This window comes from Eptatretus burgeri, chromosome 14 (assembly GCF_056783735.1).
Source record: "Eptatretus burgeri isolate ZD-2024b chromosome 14, Ebu_testis_v1, whole genome shotgun sequence".
NCBI classification, from domain to species: domain Eukaryota; kingdom Metazoa; phylum Chordata; class Myxini; order Myxiniformes; family Myxinidae; genus Eptatretus; species Eptatretus burgeri.
The window spans coordinates 45821783-45841121 of record NC_140974.1 but is presented as its reverse complement, the minus strand read 5'-3'; the positions used below and the strand labels follow the sequence as shown (position 1 = coordinate 45841121).

The window sequence follows — 19339 nt, the reverse complement described above, 5'->3', positions numbered from 1 at the left end:
AAGAGCATTCCAATAATAAGAAATGGACATTCGCAATATTGGGGGGGTCGATTCTATCAATGGACAGACAGACAGACAGACAGACAGACAGACAGACAGAAAATACAACTAATATATATATATATATATATATATATATATATATATATATATATATATATGCCCCGGATAAAATAGGTGTACCATATCCTTGTGTCGTAAGAGGCGACCAGGGTTGCGTCAGGAAGGGCATCCGGCGTAAAACCTGTGCCAAATCACTATGCGGATCATACGGATGATCCGCTGTGGCGACCCCTAACGGGAGCAGCCGAAAGAAGAAGAGAAGATATATATATATATATATATATATATATATATATATAGTCATGCATTAAATCGGCAGTTTCTCAGTGTGTTTAAACTTTCAAACTCTGATTTTCAGACTTTCTGTGTGGCTGCCAATTTCTGATTAATGACCTGATGTGTTGGACTGTAACTTCAGCAAGTAACGTTGTCAATATGGTGGAGAAATGGTTCGAGTTTCACAGATTGCAAGATTTTTTTGGGGGGGGAATTGCACAAGATATTGCCTGACATTATTGACAGATTGTGCAATCTTGCTTCTGTTTCTGCAAATATTCGAGCAAAAGATGGTATAATTCAGACAAATACTGGAATATAGCATGCATGGTGGACAATGTAAGCTTTTTTTTTTTAGTTGTTAACTTGTAACCGCTTTAAACCACTCGAGTGTCTTCTTTCAGCATTGCACTAAAAGGTGGCAACTCATCTCTATTTCAGCAGTCTAGAAAATGCTGTAGCAAAATGCTTTGGTAACTTCTTAACTTGGACCCAGCTCCAGGCCGATGAACTCCAGTGAGCTAAATGGACATTCACAAATTTTCTCACAAGGCGTGAAAACCCATCACTCCACTGACGAGTTTAATCAAAAGACAGCATGTTGTACTTCACACATGTTGCATTTCTATACGAGTCTCAATTAGGATGTAAAAATAAGTGAAACATGTGAAAACAATTAAAATATATATATTTTCATTTTTATTGTTATATAACCCAATGTTGCAGTTGCTGTCGTTTGTGTACTCCTTCTGTGTACTTTTATATATTTTTCTATTGCTTCACAAAATGTTACCATATATAAGTTTTGTGTGTCCTCAATTGTTCCTGCTGCCGTAGAATCATGAATGTTACCTGTTTAAACTGCTATTTGAAGCTCCCATTCCTTGTTGTTCTTCTTCTTTTTGTTCTTCTCTAAATCTTTTGCTCCAAGTAAATCGATTATTATTAGCTTTCCAATCATACCATTTTTATGATTCTGTGACAGCAGGAACCACCAGCAGTCTGTGTTCTTTTCAACACACACACACACACACACACACACACACACACACACACACACACACACACACACACACACACACACACACACACACACACACACACACACACACACACACACACACACACACCTTGTCTCCTTTTGTAAGAGATGATGAAACGACCTTTTCTGCTGGCACATTATACTTTTCTATTTTAGTTTTTTAAACCACTTGCAAACATGATGCTATCAGCCTTTCGATTGTCTTTGTGTGCAGGAAAGCCAACATATTGAGCCTCAGTTCTTTGCCTTCCGCTGGCTCACGCTGCTGCTCTCCCAGGAGTTTCTGCTGCCAGATGTGCTTCGGCTGTGGGATTCGCTTCTTGCAGACTTTCATCGCTTTGACTTCCTCATCTATGTCTGCTCTGCAATGCTGCTGTAAGAATCAAGAGTGCTGTCAGATGGAACTCTGTATTGAGACAAATCAGATTGAGCGGGGGTAGTTGGAAGGGCATATGAAACCAGGAATGGGCAGGTGGAGATCATTTGGCCTTTTATCCTTCTCAATAAAATGGACATTATCAAAGCTTTTCAACTTGCACTCCTTAGGATAAAACCGCAAGTAGATGAAGAAGAAGAAGCACCAAACTCTCATTTATAAAGTTACAATATAAAGTCCTCAATGTTGATTGGTTGAGAGAAAGAAAGGACAAGATTACCTGATTGGTGGAACCACAGAACATCATGAATAACGATGAGGCGGAGATGAATCGCCAAAAAACCTGCGGAAACGTAATGCTAATTAGCTGAGGGCTCGGTGCGGGTGTAGTTTTCATGATGACTTAACGTTGCCTGTGGTACAGTTGTCACAGTCGAGCCATCGTCGTCAAAATGGATATAAAGTTCAGACAAATTATTTCTGTCTACAAAGAATAGGGTTGGTTGACCTGATGAATGTGGCCTGCATTGCACGAAGGTGAGCTAAACTCCATCCTCTACTCAGGATTTTAAACCAACCGATATTGCTCTGCACACAGGATTATTTAGTAAATGGTGACCAATTGCAGAGGCACAGGGAATCGTTGTTGCATCTGCAAATGGTTTGGAGGATGCCGGTACCTATGCAGGATGACAAAAGTCGTACAATGTTAATTCTTACAAGCCTGAGTTGGTTGTCTCTGTTCAGATGACTGGCCCTGTCTGATCCCCAAAGGGACGTGTTGTGGAGACTGGATTTCCTTTTGGGGGCCCTAGAGGTGCTGATTGAGGAGCCAAAGCTGCTGGGATTATGGGTTTCCTGGGTCAAAAGTAAGATCCAGGCTTTCAATGACATCTTTTCTGTACCTGTTTGCGGTGAGGATGTTGAGGTCACAGAGATTCACTTACCTTGGCAGTGATATTCTTGTCTCTGCTGGTTGTGAGCCAGAAGTCAATAAATTTCTGGGTCGGGCCTGGTGAGTCGTAGATTCACTGGATCATGGGGTGTGGCGCTGTCGGTATCTGTGCAAGATGAAAGTCCGAGTCTTCAGGTCCTTGGTGCTTCCAGTCTTGCTCTATGGATGTGAGACTTGGACTCTGACCAAGGATCTGAGACAGAGACTTAATTCCTTTGGTACCAGGTCTCTTCGGAAAATTCTTGGCTCTCTTTGGTCAGACTTTGTGTCCAACAAACTGTTGCTGGGAGAGACTCAAATGAGATTTGTTATCTGCAGAGTCCGTGAGCATCAGCTGCGGATGTATGGACATGTGGCTCATTTTCCTGATGCTGATCCTGCTCACCAGATTCTCTCAGCGAGGGAGCCTTGTGAGTGGAGGAGGCCCATGACCCGACCACGTACCTCGTGGTTGCAGCAGGTTGATCGGCATCTCAAGGAGATGGGGATGGGCCAGGCATCTGTTTGGGGGATGGCCAGACAGAGGCCCCTGGAGTACCGGTGGAAAGTGGTTGCAGCGATGCGCTGCTCCGGCATATGCTTCCATACCTGACCTGATCTGACAAATCAATCCCAACACTGGAAAGAACTGTCGTTACATTGTCACCACAATTGATTCTGGAAAAAACTCCACTGCAGTGCCACCGCAATTGATTATTTGAGAAGCTCTCTGCTGGAACACCACCACAATCAACCCCTTGGACAGCTGGTGAGCTCGAGCCAATGAGTATGCCCTTTGCCGCATCAGAAAGCATGCGGCAACCCTTGTTCCCTGGAGCCATACCTCGCGTGGGGTTTGAGTGTGCTCGAATGAGCTATGCTCCCGTGAGCGATAGATAAAAGACGAGCGATGAGAGCTGTCTGCTGCTGCTGCTGCTGATGATGATGATGTGTGCGCTGGGGACCAGCACATGAAGTTAGCTGCCTACCAGGACCAGCTGCGCTAGTGCAAGATAAGCATGGGGTGAGACCTGAGAATGGATGACACCATGTGGTTCTTGGCACACAGCAGTAGCTCCATACTGACTTGCACAATCTTTTCTTTCTTTCTCTGAGAACCCCGAATCCGTCTACTTGAGACGCACAGAGCTATCAATGATTGACCTCCGTCACAGTTGGGCGAGGCACTGACTCATACTTCACACCTTTTCCTCTAAGCTTGCGCCGCATACGTTGCACCTCTCCTTACACATAGCAACCATACACTGCTTTCCTTTCCTTTCCTTCCCTCCCCTTTGGAATCTATGCAAGCTCGCCTGCTTGCCGAGTATGACAGGAGGCTGCATCTAAGCCTCGTACTGCCTCTATCTTCTTGTTATTTCTCTCTACTTTTTTTCTGGATGATTATGGTGTGCCTGTCTTGTGTCCTGGAGTAAGTAAGATTGTTTAAGGGCTTTTACGTGCTAAGGGATGATTACTTTCTTTGTGACACTGCATCGTTTCTGTACATACTTGATTGTTGCCGGTAAATGCGTGCCTAGTTTGGTAAACTGCTTCAAACTTACTCAGTTGTCTCTTCTCATTCATTGGTTCTGCATAGTGTGTACATAATAAATAGACAGGATGTTGTGCCCCACTAATTCGCTGTCCGAGATAGCCAACGCCCCACCTATGGTTTTGCTTGGTCGTACCTAATAAGTAGACAGGCGGGACATTGAGTGCAGTGCCCAGTTGAGATAACTAGGTCACCAGGTAAGGTAATGCTGGGCATGAGGACCCTGCTAGAGCTAGTTGTCCCAAATGGCATCTGCTGATGCATGTAAGGGAAAGGCATCATCAGCAAAGGTTAACAGTGGGTGGAAGTGCATACTCCAGGATTGTTATATCCACGCATTGATTTGAAGTGCAAGGCAAAGCAGGTGAGCAGCTGCTGATCAATTGACTGTAAATTTCAACCATCAAAAACGGTCTGCCAAAAACTCCACAGAGTGGATACCATAGTCAGGTTGCAATGCACGTTTGTGAGTCCAGTGGTGTAAAGAGCACAGGCAATAGAATACTGAGCAGTGGAGAAATGTGATATTGTCAGATGAATCTTCCTTCACCATGTTCTCAACAAATAGATGAGTGCACATGTGGCACCAACTTGATAAACTCCACAACCCTGAGTGCTTGTTTCCAGCATTGAAGGACTGGTGGTTCCATAATGTTGTGGTGCATATTTTCCTGGCCTTTGTTTGGGTGCAATCACTTCCTTAGCAGGCAAGGTCAATGCCAATCCATACTTAATGGTACTGAGTGATCATCTTCACCTCATGTTGCAGCATTTCTTTTCTGCCGGGAGGGGTGTCTTCCAGGATGACGATGCCCACATCCACAGAGTGTGTGTGGTCGGTGAGCATGACACTGATGCTGATATTATCGATATGTCATGGCCTTTTCAATCACCAGATCTGAACCAAATCGAGCATTTATGGGATATTCTGGATTTACGCCTGAGACAGAGTTCTCCCCCTCCACCAAACAGGTGTGAGTTGATTGACTTTCTCATGGAAGAATGGTGCCGCATCGCTCCTGCAGAATTTCAGACGCTGGTGGACTCTATGCCATGGTATATACTGGCCACGTGTGCTGCCCCAACGCCCCATAAAGTGACTTTACATTGGCGTTTCCATATTTTTGTCTACTACCTGCATGTATGTATAGCTCCGTGGGAGGAGAGGGATCCATAAATGGAATGTAAGAATAGTATGGACCATGTACTCAAGTAGCTTGTGTTGTGGCTCGGTCAGAGGTAATGTATACATAATAGGTGCACTGAGGTGGTGGTGATTTTAATCTTCTGGCTGAATAGGTAAAGAGTACTATAATGTGTAAGACCTTCTGTAATGAGTATTGCGGACACACGCAGGAAAAACAAAATGCGGACACACGAAGCATTGTATTGTCAATGGTGAATAAGTATGTAGAGACATAAACATGGACATGTGAAGCTGTGGAAGGTGAAGTTTTACTCTGTTAACAGAAATGTCTAATGTAGGACATCACCCAGGGGGCTTCTCTTGGTTTTGAGCTCGACCCTTCCCCTGTGTTGTTAATAAAAATAGAGGATCAAACATGGTCATTAACCATATTGTACTTGTGGTGGAAGAACAAACAAGCCTGATGGATGGGTTTGTCTGGCTAAAGCTGGTTTGGTTCATCCACACAAATTGATAGCATTGGTATGTTCTCTCCCTGTGTTACTGAGAAACTCCTTGCTGCTCGTTGTAGAACAAATATCAATGTCTGGGGTCTTCGTGCATGCTCATCTGAGCTGTCTCTACTCTTTATAAGGTCATTCAGTAGTTCTCTGAGCTGCATGTAAGATTGTCAAATTTCACCAAAATCCTACTCTATAAAAATAAGGCAATTCTCTGTACGTCTGATAATGCACCATATTTTACATACATAGAGGGAGTGGGTAGTGACCCCTTTTTTCACTCCCAGAGGGAATGTGTCTGTCTGTCCGTCACGTGAAGAAGAGTAAGAAAGACCTCGAAGTTTAATGTAATGTTCCTGCTGTTGTTGAATAATGAAAAGGGTACCATTGGAGAGTTAATAATCTATTTGCTTGCAACAAAAATTTGTCCATTTAATCATAAAAATGCCGATTTTAAAAGTCCTTTCTCGTATTTAAGAAGAAGAAGCAGGAATGGGAGCTTAATTCAGCAGTTCCGACGTTCACATTTATTTATATGACAGCAGGAACCCTTTCGAAGGACATGGAAGGAACACACAATTATATATAATACTTCTCCAAGCAATGGAAAAATATATAAATGTACATGGAAAGAACACACAAGAAACAACCACAGCAGCGCCAACATTAATTACATGTTATAAAAGATCCTTTTTTGTGAATGAATGTATGTATGTATGTCTGAACCGAAAAGAATCAAACAGCTGGGCCAATCTCCATTCGATTTTGAATATGTGCTCGCCACTCGGGTACTGAGAGTCAGTCATGGCCACAAAATATTATTATTGTGCTCACAGACAAATGGGTGAAAACATAACTTCTGTCCACCTTTGGTGGTGGAGGTAATTACAAATCTGAGTCTTTCCATTGTTAGCAGAGTTATGGAAGCTATAATCACAAAATAAATCTGAACATGCCTCTTTTTCTTACTCTGATCTCTCGTCATTTAGTTTGTGCCATATACACACCACCCTGGATTTGCTTCTTTCGAACCAAAAATGAGCTGATGCATTGATTTGCCTGTATTCAAGGCTGTGTATTTTAACAAAATCACACTGCAATTAGCTAAACTAACCTTTTTTTTTTCACCAACTGACGTATTTTTGGCAATGGTAATGGCAACTAAAAAAAATTTTTGGGTTTTATTTATATACTGACTGGTCTGAATATCCATAATGATTTTGGAATGTTCTGAACAGTTTGTCTCGACTAGAGAAAGAAAAGATTTTGATAGAAGGATGTAGTGCAGGATTTCACAGTCTGTCTCTGTCTCTGTCTCTCTCTCTCTCTCGCTCTCCTTCCCAGGTTGATCCGAGATAAACTTCTTGACGGCGATTTTCCAACTAACATGAAGCTTTTGCAGGTGAAGTATCGACCTGTTGTGTCTGAAGGGGGAAATTGGAGGGGAGGGAGATGTATTTGATATGAATGAGATGGCTTTGCTTTTCTTTTGATTGTCCTGCAGGAGTACCCAATTGGTGATGTACAAGCCATTTTGACAAAGGCCATTGAACTCCAGGAGAAATCGTGATTTCTCCGTATTGACCACTCTCATGTCTTTCATTCCACTTCCACTTGAATTTTCTCTGTGGTTTGCACAAAGTTGAGGTAGCACTACTTGTATGGGTGTAAGGGTGGGGAGCCCCACATCCCATTTTTCTTCTTTTGATGCCTCATTCTCAGAGATCCACAGTTTGTAATATTAGCTCAACACTTCAGTATTGCAACAATTTTTTTTGAGATTTCACCTCTGAGTAGGAATTTTTTTTTTCACTTTGATGAAATCCTTACATTGAAAATACCTGGACATTAATGATCACTCAATCTGGCTGCAATTGCATCCACCCTGATATGCTATCACTCCAAAAAACTTTTTTCTGTTGAAATCATTTGGTATAAAAACAATAAATGCTTACAGGGGATGGATTCCACAATGAGCTGTGTAGTTGGTTGGTAACTTGTTACTTTGATTGAAACCTTGAAACTTGAAAAAGCTACAAACTCTGAGAACACAGCCTAAAGAGCTGAACATTAGCTATGAAAACTGAATAACATGTAAAAGCGATTTTTATTTTTATTTTAAAGATGTGATTGGGGAAAGAATGGATTTTGTTTGAGCAGTTATGTAAAATACTTTGATGGATAACACTAAAACTTGTATGCATGGCAAGGTTGAGTAGAGGTAAATAGGTATACAAAAAAAACCTTTTGGGGGGGGGGGCAAAGTTTCTTTTTTTCCCCTGATATCTGAAAACTTTATTCCATTAGTCGATTAAAACTTTGTTTAAACAGTGTTTATTTCATTAATCGCTTCATCTTTTTTTTTTTTTTTTCCTTGTAGTGAAGAGCAATAGTATAGGATATATGTAATATATATCACATCAATCACCTGTAATTGGAGGTAACAACCAATCAGCTCTCACCTAAAATTATCCCCAGGTGGCTGATCTTTTTTATGAACCTCCTGCTCTCTTATAGCCAGAGAAAACTGCCTAAAGCAACCAAGATGAGGTCTGCGAGCACAAACTTCATTAGTTGTGATGACGTGAGATACTGTATTTTGTCCAAGTGCAGCTAAACGTAAGGGTTTTGAAAATGCCAAAAAGGTGATTTGTGTTCTCGTGTTCAAATGGAAATAACAAAGATTTTAAAGGTTGGGAAAAACAAATTCAGAAGTTTACCACCGTTGATGCAGCGTCTTTTACACCACCTTATTTAACACAATCCATTCGGTTTTCGTGCTTGTTTGTGTCCTTATAACATCCTTAAAAACCAGGTTTCCTGTTTGGAATTATTTTCTATTTTGTTTGATTGCCGGACAGGCAGACAGAGTACAAATATTATCTCATTCCTCTCTACGAATGCACAATTGGGTCACATTCAGAACCACAGTTCAACTAAACTACAAGCCTGTTTTCAAATGCATGTTCAAAATATAACGTTAAATTGAAATCGAGTTCTTCAATCATAAACTGACGTTTGTAGACACGGACAAAGTGAACCAATTGCTTAACCCTGCTTTTTGATTCGTGTGTGCGGGTTAAAAAGCTATACAAGGTCAGTACTTTGTTTTTTCAACCCCTACCTGAGTACTTCCACAGTTGTAGCCATTCACAAGTAGCACCAACATGAGAATCCCAACACTACACCCTTGCATCATCTGCCAGACCGGTTTCAACACTTATTGCTGTCATCAGCGACAGTGTAGGCCTACACAAATGCACACCACCAAGGCTCCCAAGCATGTACCACATGCAATGCCAATAGCAGTCATATAAATATTATGACCCAATCATGCCTCACCTGCAATTGGAGGGAACAACCAATCAGCTGTCACCTAATCAATTATCCCCAGGTGGCTAGAATCTTGATAATTAACCTCTTCTCTTCCAGCCAAAGAATGCTGTGTAAAGCAACCAAGAAAAGCTGTGTGTGTGTGTGTGTGTGTGTGTGTGTGTGTGTGTGTGTGTGTGTGTGTGTGTGTGTGTGTGTGTGTGTGTGTGTGTGTGTCCCCCCCCTCAGCTAAGTGAGACATTATAGTTGTGGGGCATGGCTCCATCTTGTTGAAACCGGATTTCCATTATTTCTCTCCCTTTTCCATAAACATCTTCAGCATGTGAAGATGATCTTGTCTCATTTTGTGTTGTTTCGGTGTTCTGGTCCTCAAATAAATTTGGGATCATAGATTAGTGACAAATTCAATCGATATATTAGACGTTTTTTTTTGGGGGGGGGGGGAGTGAAGTGATGCATCTTCATGTTCTTATGACTTTTTCAAATCTGCAATTCTGTATATTCACTCACGTTGATGTTAATGTCACTCATCAGAGAAAATGATGTCATCGATACAGAAGTCTTCATTTTCCAGTGCTTCAGAAAAGTAGTTTCAAGATTCATACTGTCTTCTGTGAGCATTTTTATTAAGTGCTTAGAAAAGCTGAATTTTGTAAAGAAAAAGCTCAGTCTTCCTTCAGTATTTGCTATACTTATGCGTGAATGATTGATTATTGTTTCACCTGAGCTGTTTTGTTGATTTGTGTGGACTTCTCTCTGCACATTGCTGTGCAACCTTTTAAAGGTCTCTGTGACACAAACACTAACACTCCGTCCTGAAGAGCCCTTATTCACTTTTTGTAATGAGCCAGGATCTTTCATCTTTCACACAAATACCTTTTTTCGTTGTGTAAGCAGGTACATGAGATGCTGGCAATCTTCTTTGAAATACTCTCTTCCGTGACTTTCATTGTATGTGTCATAACTAATGATGTGCTGATCGATGGTAAATTTCCCCATTATTTTAAAAACTTATTTGAAAAAATAATAATAATAGTAATAAAAAGCTGTGTGGCAGGTGATCTGCAGAAATTTATTCATAACCATATTACTAAGAAAATTTTGACATAATCAAATGTTGCCCTTTTTATGTGCGACTGATTTTATATCTTTTCACTTCCTGATCTTCTTTGTTTTTTTTTTTTTTCTTTGCATTGCTGTATCTCTGCAACAGTTGATTCAATACCTGTGAAAATTGCAGTGACAATTGAACTTTATAATACGCGTATATGAAAAATTACATTTGTCTTTAAATGTAAAATGTGGGGAATGTTTGAACGTCCAAATACTAAGAACATTGCAGAATATTTCTGGAAAGACCGATTTTCATAAAAGCTGCAGGAATGATTTGACATAACTTTTGCAATATAGTGGGGCATAACAATTGTGCATTTTGTGAGGAAAGCACCAAATTTGGCACACTAGTAGCCTATCATATTATGAACAGATTTGGATATTGGGCCATCTCAAAATTTTTGATGGCAGTGGAAAATGGCTGCCACAGCCATCAGCGGCTGAATTTGAGATGGCCTAATATCCAAATCTGTTCATAATATGATAGGCTACTCGTGTGACAAATTTGGTGCTTTCCTCACAAAATGCACAATTGTTATGCTATATTTAGCTAAGTTGCCCCACTAATAAAGCCTCAATGGCTTTAATCACTTTTGAAAGTGCAACAAAAAAAAAATGTGTTTTTAGTTTGTAACAGACTTGATTAGTTGTGAAAATTAGTTTAGTTGTGATGAAAATTAGTTTAGCTTTGTTGTGAAAAACAAACTTTTTACATCCCGAAAATAAAAGCGAGTGTATAGCTTTGTTCTTGGTTTTTTGACTTGGCTTAAAAAGTTGAGCGGTAAATATTTATTTTAACCTGAGCAGCAGATGAACAACAAGACAGCATGAACGGTTTGTTAAAATTCCATTGAAACTAAAATGACTATTTGCTGGCTGCACAGGAATGTTCCAGGTTCACCGACAAACATTTGGGGTGATAACATCTGGGAGGAACCACATAGGTGAGCAATAACGTACTCGTTTCTGAGATGCTTTAAATTTGAAGCTGAACGGAATTGGATCCGGCTGAGCATTGAACGAATGAAGTCGTACGTTTGAGGAGAAACAGCTCGAAAATAGAGTGATGTTCATTGTCCATTTCAAGTTGTTTGCATGATGGTCATGTATGTGTGGTATATATGGGAAATCGGTGCGCTGGTTCGAACATGTCACAGGTTGAAACCTTGAGATTATCAAATTTTGTTCTTTGTTTGATTAACTCTTCGATTCTCCTTGTACATAATCGTCCTGTAAAACAATGGTGGCAAGGCATTACCTTCACTAATTTTTCCATCACTTTTGTGATGCAGTCTTTTAAAGAATTTAATTTTATTTTAATTTGAAAATTTGTTTTCAAAAAAGTTTTTAAAATCTTTTTTAAATATCTTGCAATTGACATCAATAAATGCAATTTGATATTGCTCTCCAATTTGAGCATTGAATTCCACCATTCACACACACACACACACACACACACACACACACACACACACACACACACACACACACACACACACACACACACACACACACACACACACACACACACACACACATTACATTTGAAGGTACTTCCAATTTTTAGATAGTCTGTGAAAAACAACCACCCACTGCAACAAATGATGTCAGCTTTTACTTTCCTCAGTGCAGTATCATTCATCCAATTATTATTATTATTATTATTATTATTATTATTATTTTAAAGCAATGCCAGCCCTTCCAGGAAGGGGAATCAATTCATGGATGTGTTTCTGCCTCCTTGGCCATCATTGTCATTGAGTGGACTCCCTTCAACAGTTGAGCTGGCAAACTGTACAAAGTGGACTTAAATGTCAAATAGTAGTTCACTGAAATCCATTGGAATATTTAGGCATCCAACACATCATAAGGATTTTTGCAGCTGTAAAAAAAGATATAACTAGCATAACTCACGCTCTGTGCGACATGTTGGGGTGGGTGTGTTTGAGAAAGGAACTGATGCAGAGTATCAGTAGTAATTTTACTTTAATACAGTAAGTGGAATACGATTTTACTGTTTCAGAACCATTTTATTTACTTTTTTTTTGTACCATGCACCTCATATGGTCTTTGAGATAATGTAAGCCGAATATCACGTTACTCGAGCGCAGAACAAAGTCGAAGATAGCGCGACACGAAACCACAAACTCCGAAATAATATATAAGAAGATGGATTAAAAACCACTCAATCGTGAGAGCATCTGCTTGAGTCTGGGAGCATGACTGTACAAACCCCAGCCAAGCCATATCAAAGACTTTTAAAATGGTGTGTGCTACTCCCTTGCTTGACGTTCAGCATTTAAAAGGTTAAGCTCACAGACAATCCTGATAAATTGGCATCCTTGGGAGGAGGAAAGTCATCTTTAGGAAATGCCCAACTGAATGCGGTGAGAAAAGCGGCGCCATTGTTGTGATGTCACTGGTACCCAGAGTGTAAGTGATGGGACTTCTGCCAAGCTCTATGGCTGTGTTTGTCTCATCTAACAGTCAGTGTGTGTTTGGCTGCTCCACTACGAACCTTATATCATGTTAAAAAATTTTTTAAATGTATATATTGTTACGGCTGTGGAAGTTTGCAATACACCATAAAGGTCCTCAGATCAGTTATGACGTTAAGGTTATGTGCAGCTAGGTCCCCACCGTTGTTTAAAGGGATTCTTCGTGTTTTACCGGGCTGCAACCCTTTGAGATAGCCGTTTTTCTTTTTCTATCGTTATTTGGAACCAACCACGTCTCAACCACCATTACAACCATGCCACCATCACAACAACCACGATCCTCAACCACAACTGCACCACGACCACCAACGTCGCTCTCAACAATCTCTTCACAGCAACCTCCACCACAACCACACGCGCCTCAACAAACCACACCATCCTCACCACTTTACTCCCAACCACCAACATCACCTCACCACCTTCTCCACCCCATCAATCACCTAACCACCTTCGCAACCACCCGCCATGCCACAACTACAAGCAACCAAACCACAATCCCACTCCTGACACCAGTGTTACGAATTCGCGTGCGATCGGCCGCGTAACTCCAATCGTAACCGCGTCGCCCACCGGACGGACAATTCAGTCGTGACCCTCCTGGAACTACCGCCAGGAACCAGTCATGGGTGGGGGTTTAACCTCACCACAGCCCAGTCCGCATTCTACCCGCGTGGGTACTTAGGTATATCGACATTCGGCGATTCATCCTATTTCACCCAGTTGGGGAGGGGGGGGGTTGAAGGAGAAATTGACCCATGCAAAGGGTGCTTTAACCTTGGGTTGCCCAAGTAAAAAAAAGGAGATTGTAATACCCTCTGTCATCACTAGGTGGCATTGCACGGTACACATTTACATGGATAATTTATACCCTCTGTCATCACTAGGTGGCATTGCACGGTACACATTTACATGGATAATTTATGCTCCCCCCCCCACACCCCATGTGAGGCCATGATTTGCGACAAGGTGCTTGCCACATAGCCTATGTTACTCTGCACACATAATTGCATTTATACCCTGAGTTTCGAGTTTGTAACTTAAAAGATGTGGCCATGCATAGAACACCCAAACAGAGGGAGAGAGATTTTTGCTGTGTGTGTGTGTGTGTGTGTGTGTGTGTGTGTGTGTGTGTGTGTGTGTGTGTGTGTGTGTGTGTGTGTGTGTGTGTGTGTGTGTGTGTAGTATATGTATGATTACACATACACACTCAGTATTTAAGTTGCTTTCGAGCTTTTAGTTGCAGTTGATGAAAGACGCAATTTGCAAGGAAAAAGAAAAGAAAAAAAAAGCTTGACTGACTGACACCGTACATTGCAGTGGCCAGTTCTGTTTTATTACTGAGTTTGTCCCTAATAATCCATAACCAGAGAGGCCAGCACATGAACTACTGAGCATTCCAATTGTCCTTTGGCCCACTATTCAAGTCCATTATTTCCATTGTGGCCTCTTACCCCAGTTCGTACTAACTGAACTCAGTTATACTTAGTTTGCTAGATCTGACTATAGTGTTGTAGAATTCCCGCCCGTCGGCGTGCGAATGGCCACGTTGAACCGATAGCGGCCGCTTCGCCCACCGAACAGACAATCCAGTCGCGGCTTTCCGGATCAACGCCGGAAACCAGCCACGGGTGTGGCTGGTTTCCTAACAAATCATTCGCACCATGCATACCACATTCGCTCCACTCGCACACTTGAGCCCACTGTCCCACACTCATTCCTCACACAATTTCCATTTCGCAACTCACACCAACACTCCACACTGCCATCCTTCTAAATAAATCCTCTGACTAATTCGTGCTCCCTCGTCATCCCTTAAAACTCATGCACGTTCCATTTACTCTATGTAGCTAAACTACGTCTCCACTACACATTTCCAGTCTGTCCATGTCTCCGAAAATCCAAAAAAATTCCCATTTCCGAAATCTGAACTAAAATCCCTCTAACTAATCCATTCCACAGGCTCCATGAGGACTTGTCCCTGCCCCATAAAGCCGGTCGAACTATCGCTAACCCATCCACCTAACTAGTAGATCCTGTGCCCCCCAGACGGGGGGGGGGTCTTCCACCCCTTGCCCAAGGCATCCTGTTTACCCGAAGCGAGGCTTGCTTTTTTTTCATGCGTGTACCAGCGCGGCAACTCGCAACCTGCGCTCCTTTCCCCTTGACGTCATGGCAGCTGTTCGCTCATCTCGTCCCTCCTCGGACGGTACCATCCGGCAGGGATTTCCTTTCTGCCGGATTCCAACCCTGCAGCCACGACGTCACCCTGCGCATCAAAAACAAGCCTTGCGTTTTGAGGGGTTCCCCACGCGAACACATGTGCTCTGCTCGTCGGAGCTTCACACACATGCCCGCCTGGAGAACCCATCCGGTCCAAATCCATTATCCAGCCTACCTTCTGTCCATCCGTGGGATCGGCTAATCCAGCGCGTGCGTTTACGGACCGGGCTTCACTCCCGCAGGCGTGCACATGGCGGCCTCGTGCGGAACACAGCACGGACCCCGAACGTGCTGCCGTGTAAACCCGGCACGGTACTCAAAACAGCTACGGCCGCTACCTGGCTTTTGTCCCTCATCTGTCGCAGTCGTCGTCGCCATTCAACGCGCACACTCCTGCGTGCCACGACGCTCACACACCTCACCATTACACGAGGACATGCGGTTGCGGTCTACCACATGCTAACCGCCATCTCCCTTACATACAGCGACCTCACACACACGGCCGTTCACTCGCACACACCTTTTCACTTACACACACTGTCTCTTCATCCACACAGGGCGTGCTGGGAGGCACGCACTTTGGCTCACTCACAACCTCACACACCATTTTACTCACACACGCGGTCCCTTTCACACCATAACACTCACGCTATGCGTGCTTTCCAGCACGCATTTCGGCTCACTCGTACACACACACCGGGACGACCACGCTGGGGATTTGCGCTACCTCAAGCGCTCCCAGGGTCTCCATACCCCCCAAGCTCCACGTGCACCCGTTAAGAGCACTCGCCTCTTCTACCTCGCTTAGGCTCGACCGGACTCACCTCGTCGCGATCCGCCTCTAGGGGGCACAGTCCCTCCCCTCGTTCCTGGAGAGGGCCATCCTGCTGCTCGCACCGGGTCACGGGACATTCCACCAGCTCGCCCCCATTGTCCTCCACTAACTCCATGTGTGTGTGCTCGTCTTTCACCCAATCTTTATCGTGTAGTCTCTCCTCTACTTTTTCTATCTCCCTTGTCTCTGTTATTCCTTTTGTTATTTCCGTTTCTTCCTGGCTCCATTTTCCTTCCCATTTGAGTCGTTCTTCCTCTCTAAGCCCCCTTTAGTCGTTCATTATCTTGCCGGAGTTTTTCCATCTCCAATCTCATAGTTTCTTTCAATTGGTTGATCTCTTTTTTTCCTGTTTTGTTCGTTGTTCTTTTTGTTTCTTATTCCACTGTCTCTTTTGTTCCTCATTTTTTTTCATTCTCCAATCTCATCGTTTCCTTCAATTGGCTGATTTCCTTCTCCTGTCTCATTCCTTGTTCTTTCACTATCTCCTCGTACTCCAACCTCACTTTTTCTTTCAATTGGTCAACCTCAAATTCATTTTCTTTTTGTTTTCTATCCCACTGTCTCACGTTCTTCCTTCTCCAATCTCATAGTTTCCCTCAATTGGTTAATCTCCCTTTCCTGTTTAATTCCTTGTTCTTTCACCTCTTTCTTGCATCTCATTTTTTAGTCTTGCTTTGGCTTCTAACTGTTTGATCTGCACAGTGTGGTTCCTTTAACATTTCATTCTCTGTTCTCTTTCTTTCCTCTGTTAACATCCTCAGTTCGTTTTGTAGTTCCCCCTCTCCGCTTTGGTGTTTTTGTAACTCAAGAGTTTTTTTTTTTTCCATGATTCCTCTCTCAATTTGCATGTTTCCTCCCTCATTTCGCGTGCTTCCTTCCTTCCTCACTCAATTCGTCTATTATCTTTCTCATCTTCTCACCTCTTGCGCATGCTTCCTCCCTCAATTCCTTTAGGTCTTCCTGATATTTCTTTCCTATTTCTATTTTCCCTTCCAGGGTTTCTCTTTTAATCTGGCCTGCCCTTACCTCTCGCTTCAGTTGTACCAATTCCCCCATCTTGTTTGCGTTTTTCCTTTTCTAGCTTTGTTTTCCTTTCTCCTTCCTCCCTCATTTCTTCCTGTAGTTCTTCGAACTGTTTTGACTTTTCCAGCAATTCTTCCGTCCTTCCCTCCAGATGTTCCTCTCCTATTTTTATCTTCCGTTCTCGGCTTTCTCTTTCCCGATTTCCTGTTCTTACCTCTTCCTTTAGTTGCTTTACTTCCAAATCGTGTTCACATTTTTCCTCTTCCAGCTCCTGAATTCGTTTCTTTGCATTGGTCAATTGTTGTGACTCCAAGCACACATACTTTTTCTGAAGCTCGTCCGCGCGCCGCTGTGCCTCGTCCAATCCAATTTGCACCTTTTCGATATAATCTTCGTAACGCTCCACCTTTGTTCCGACATCCCCGAATTGTGCCCGAAGTTTGCCAATGTCCGCCTGCCTCGCCTGCCATAACCACATGGTTTGCATCGTTGATTGGGAGCCCACGCATCGTGTCGTGCCGTTAGTTGTGCTATGAATAGCAGCCTGCTCCGTGTTGCGCCGAGGTGCGACTCCGAGTTTGTTTGTCGGCCAAGTCCATGCACGGTATATGAGGGTGAGCTCCCCCACTGATTGTAATTAGCGGTGGGGTTATAAAAAGAACCGTCCCGGGCCATAGATCCGACATAGATACACATTCCTAATCCACCCTGCTCCCGTTCGCCTTGAACCGCCATCTTGCATATCGGCAAATTTAAAAAACTCGGAATATGATGAACGGAGGGTCGCTCTACACACCCTTGGTCCGTTTCCCGTTAATTTAGTTTGGAGGGGAATGAATCTGTTTCTTGCTCGCTGACACCAGTGTTGTAGAATTCCCGCCCGTCGGCGTGCGAATGACCGCGACTAACCAATAGCGGTCGCTTCGCCCACCGAACGGACAATCCAGTCACGGCTTTCCGGATCAACGCCGGAAACCAGCCACGGGTGTGTTTTTAACCACACCACAACCTTGTCCCCACTCTACCCGCGCTACAGGGTCCGATCGCCAAATCTTCGATTTACCTAATTATTCACGCGGGTCGGTTACCGAGAGATTGTACCTCAATGGGACCGCTTGGAAACGAGCCGCTTAAGCAGCTCGCATCCTTTTGGGATAACCGAGCGGGGTATTATCGCGCAGTCCCGTTGGACCCGATCACTTTTCCGGCTATTAAAAAAACCAACTATTTTCCGAGTGCAAGATGGCAGCTCAATTAAGGGAATGGTCGCAACGAACAGGTTTATATTCACACAAGGACATTTATTACAATTAAGCACGTATGCAATTATACAAGCAACAAAAGCACGACAAAAGAACTACAATCGTCTACTTATTATGTACAGTCACTTGCACTTAACAGCAGTTCCTACTTATTAGACGGGCCCACGGAGACACGTATGCACACACACCCAAGAAATGGTGGCAGAGGCCTTTACTAATGAGCTCCAGCTCAGAGAATAGGTGAGCTGAAACCCAGAACCTATCACGAACCTCTCCCCCTCATGTGGTCCTCAAGTTGTTCGGACCCGGACTCCAGCGAGAGCGAGCTGGATCCAATTGTCGTGAGCTGTGATCCTTCCCGAGCTCCCGCGAATCCTCCCGCACTTCTCAACACGTGCTGGTGAGACGAGGCGCCGATCCTTCCCGTCGATGAGTCGCTTCCCCAAGGAACCACCTCTCGCGCTTCTCAACACGTGCTAGTGAGACGAGGCGCCGATCCTTTCCGTCGATGCGTCGCTTCAATGAGGAACCACCTCCCGCGCTTCTCAACACGTGCTAGTGAGACGAGACGCCGATCCTTTCCGTCGATGCCTCGCTTCCCCGAGGAACCACCTCCAAGAAGAGGTTGATGAGTCACACCAATCCGGGAACCAAAATGGAGAACAAAGAGCTCCACGAACCAAGAAGAAGAAGAAGAAGCCACCACTCGCAGCTCGAGCCGAGCGACCAACTCAATTCTCTTCCAAGCAAAGCAGCTCGAAGCAAAAAAAGCTCTCCCGAGCTAAGCAGAAGCCAAAGCTCACTGAGCCAGCCGAAGCAAAAAGCCTCAACCCTAACGCAAGCCAAGCAGGACCCGACGGCTGAACAACTCCCTTCTCCAACTCTGCCCCACACGAACAAAAGAAAAGATCTCTTATCCTTCTCCCATCCTTTCCCCGCTCCCGGCGTGACTCATGACTCGTGCCCTCGTGCTCCATCCCCCGCTCAGCCACAGGGGAGTTGTTGACATCATGAGTCATGGGACGGCAGGGTTCTTCTTGCTCTTCGCAGAAGAGGGGGAGGGATGTCTCCATTGTTCGTTCCCGAACTATTAAATCGATCTGCAGCGCATCTAATCAATTTCTGAACATTTAAACAATGGAAGGTGAGCTATCTCGGGAAC

The 19339-nt window shown here is 43.6% G+C and overlaps 1 protein-coding gene across 2 annotated transcripts in view; it reads left to right on the top strand.

Annotated features, from left to right (window-relative positions):
* Positions 1-11750, top strand: part of TBC1D13 (TBC1 domain family member 13) — a 39927-nt gene extending 28177 nt beyond the window's left edge. For both annotated transcript variants that reach the window (XM_085854636.1, XM_085854635.1), the window contains exons 10-12: positions 1596-1756; positions 7238-7295; positions 7398-11750. In XM_085854636.1, the coding sequence (XP_085710762.1) occupies positions 1596-1756; positions 7238-7295; positions 7398-7463 (285 nt within the window). In that variant the 3' untranslated portion in view covers positions 7464-11750. The remainder of the gene's footprint in view (positions 1-1595; positions 1757-7237; positions 7296-7397) is intronic.
* The last annotated feature ends 7589 nt before the right edge of the window (positions 11751-19339 follow it).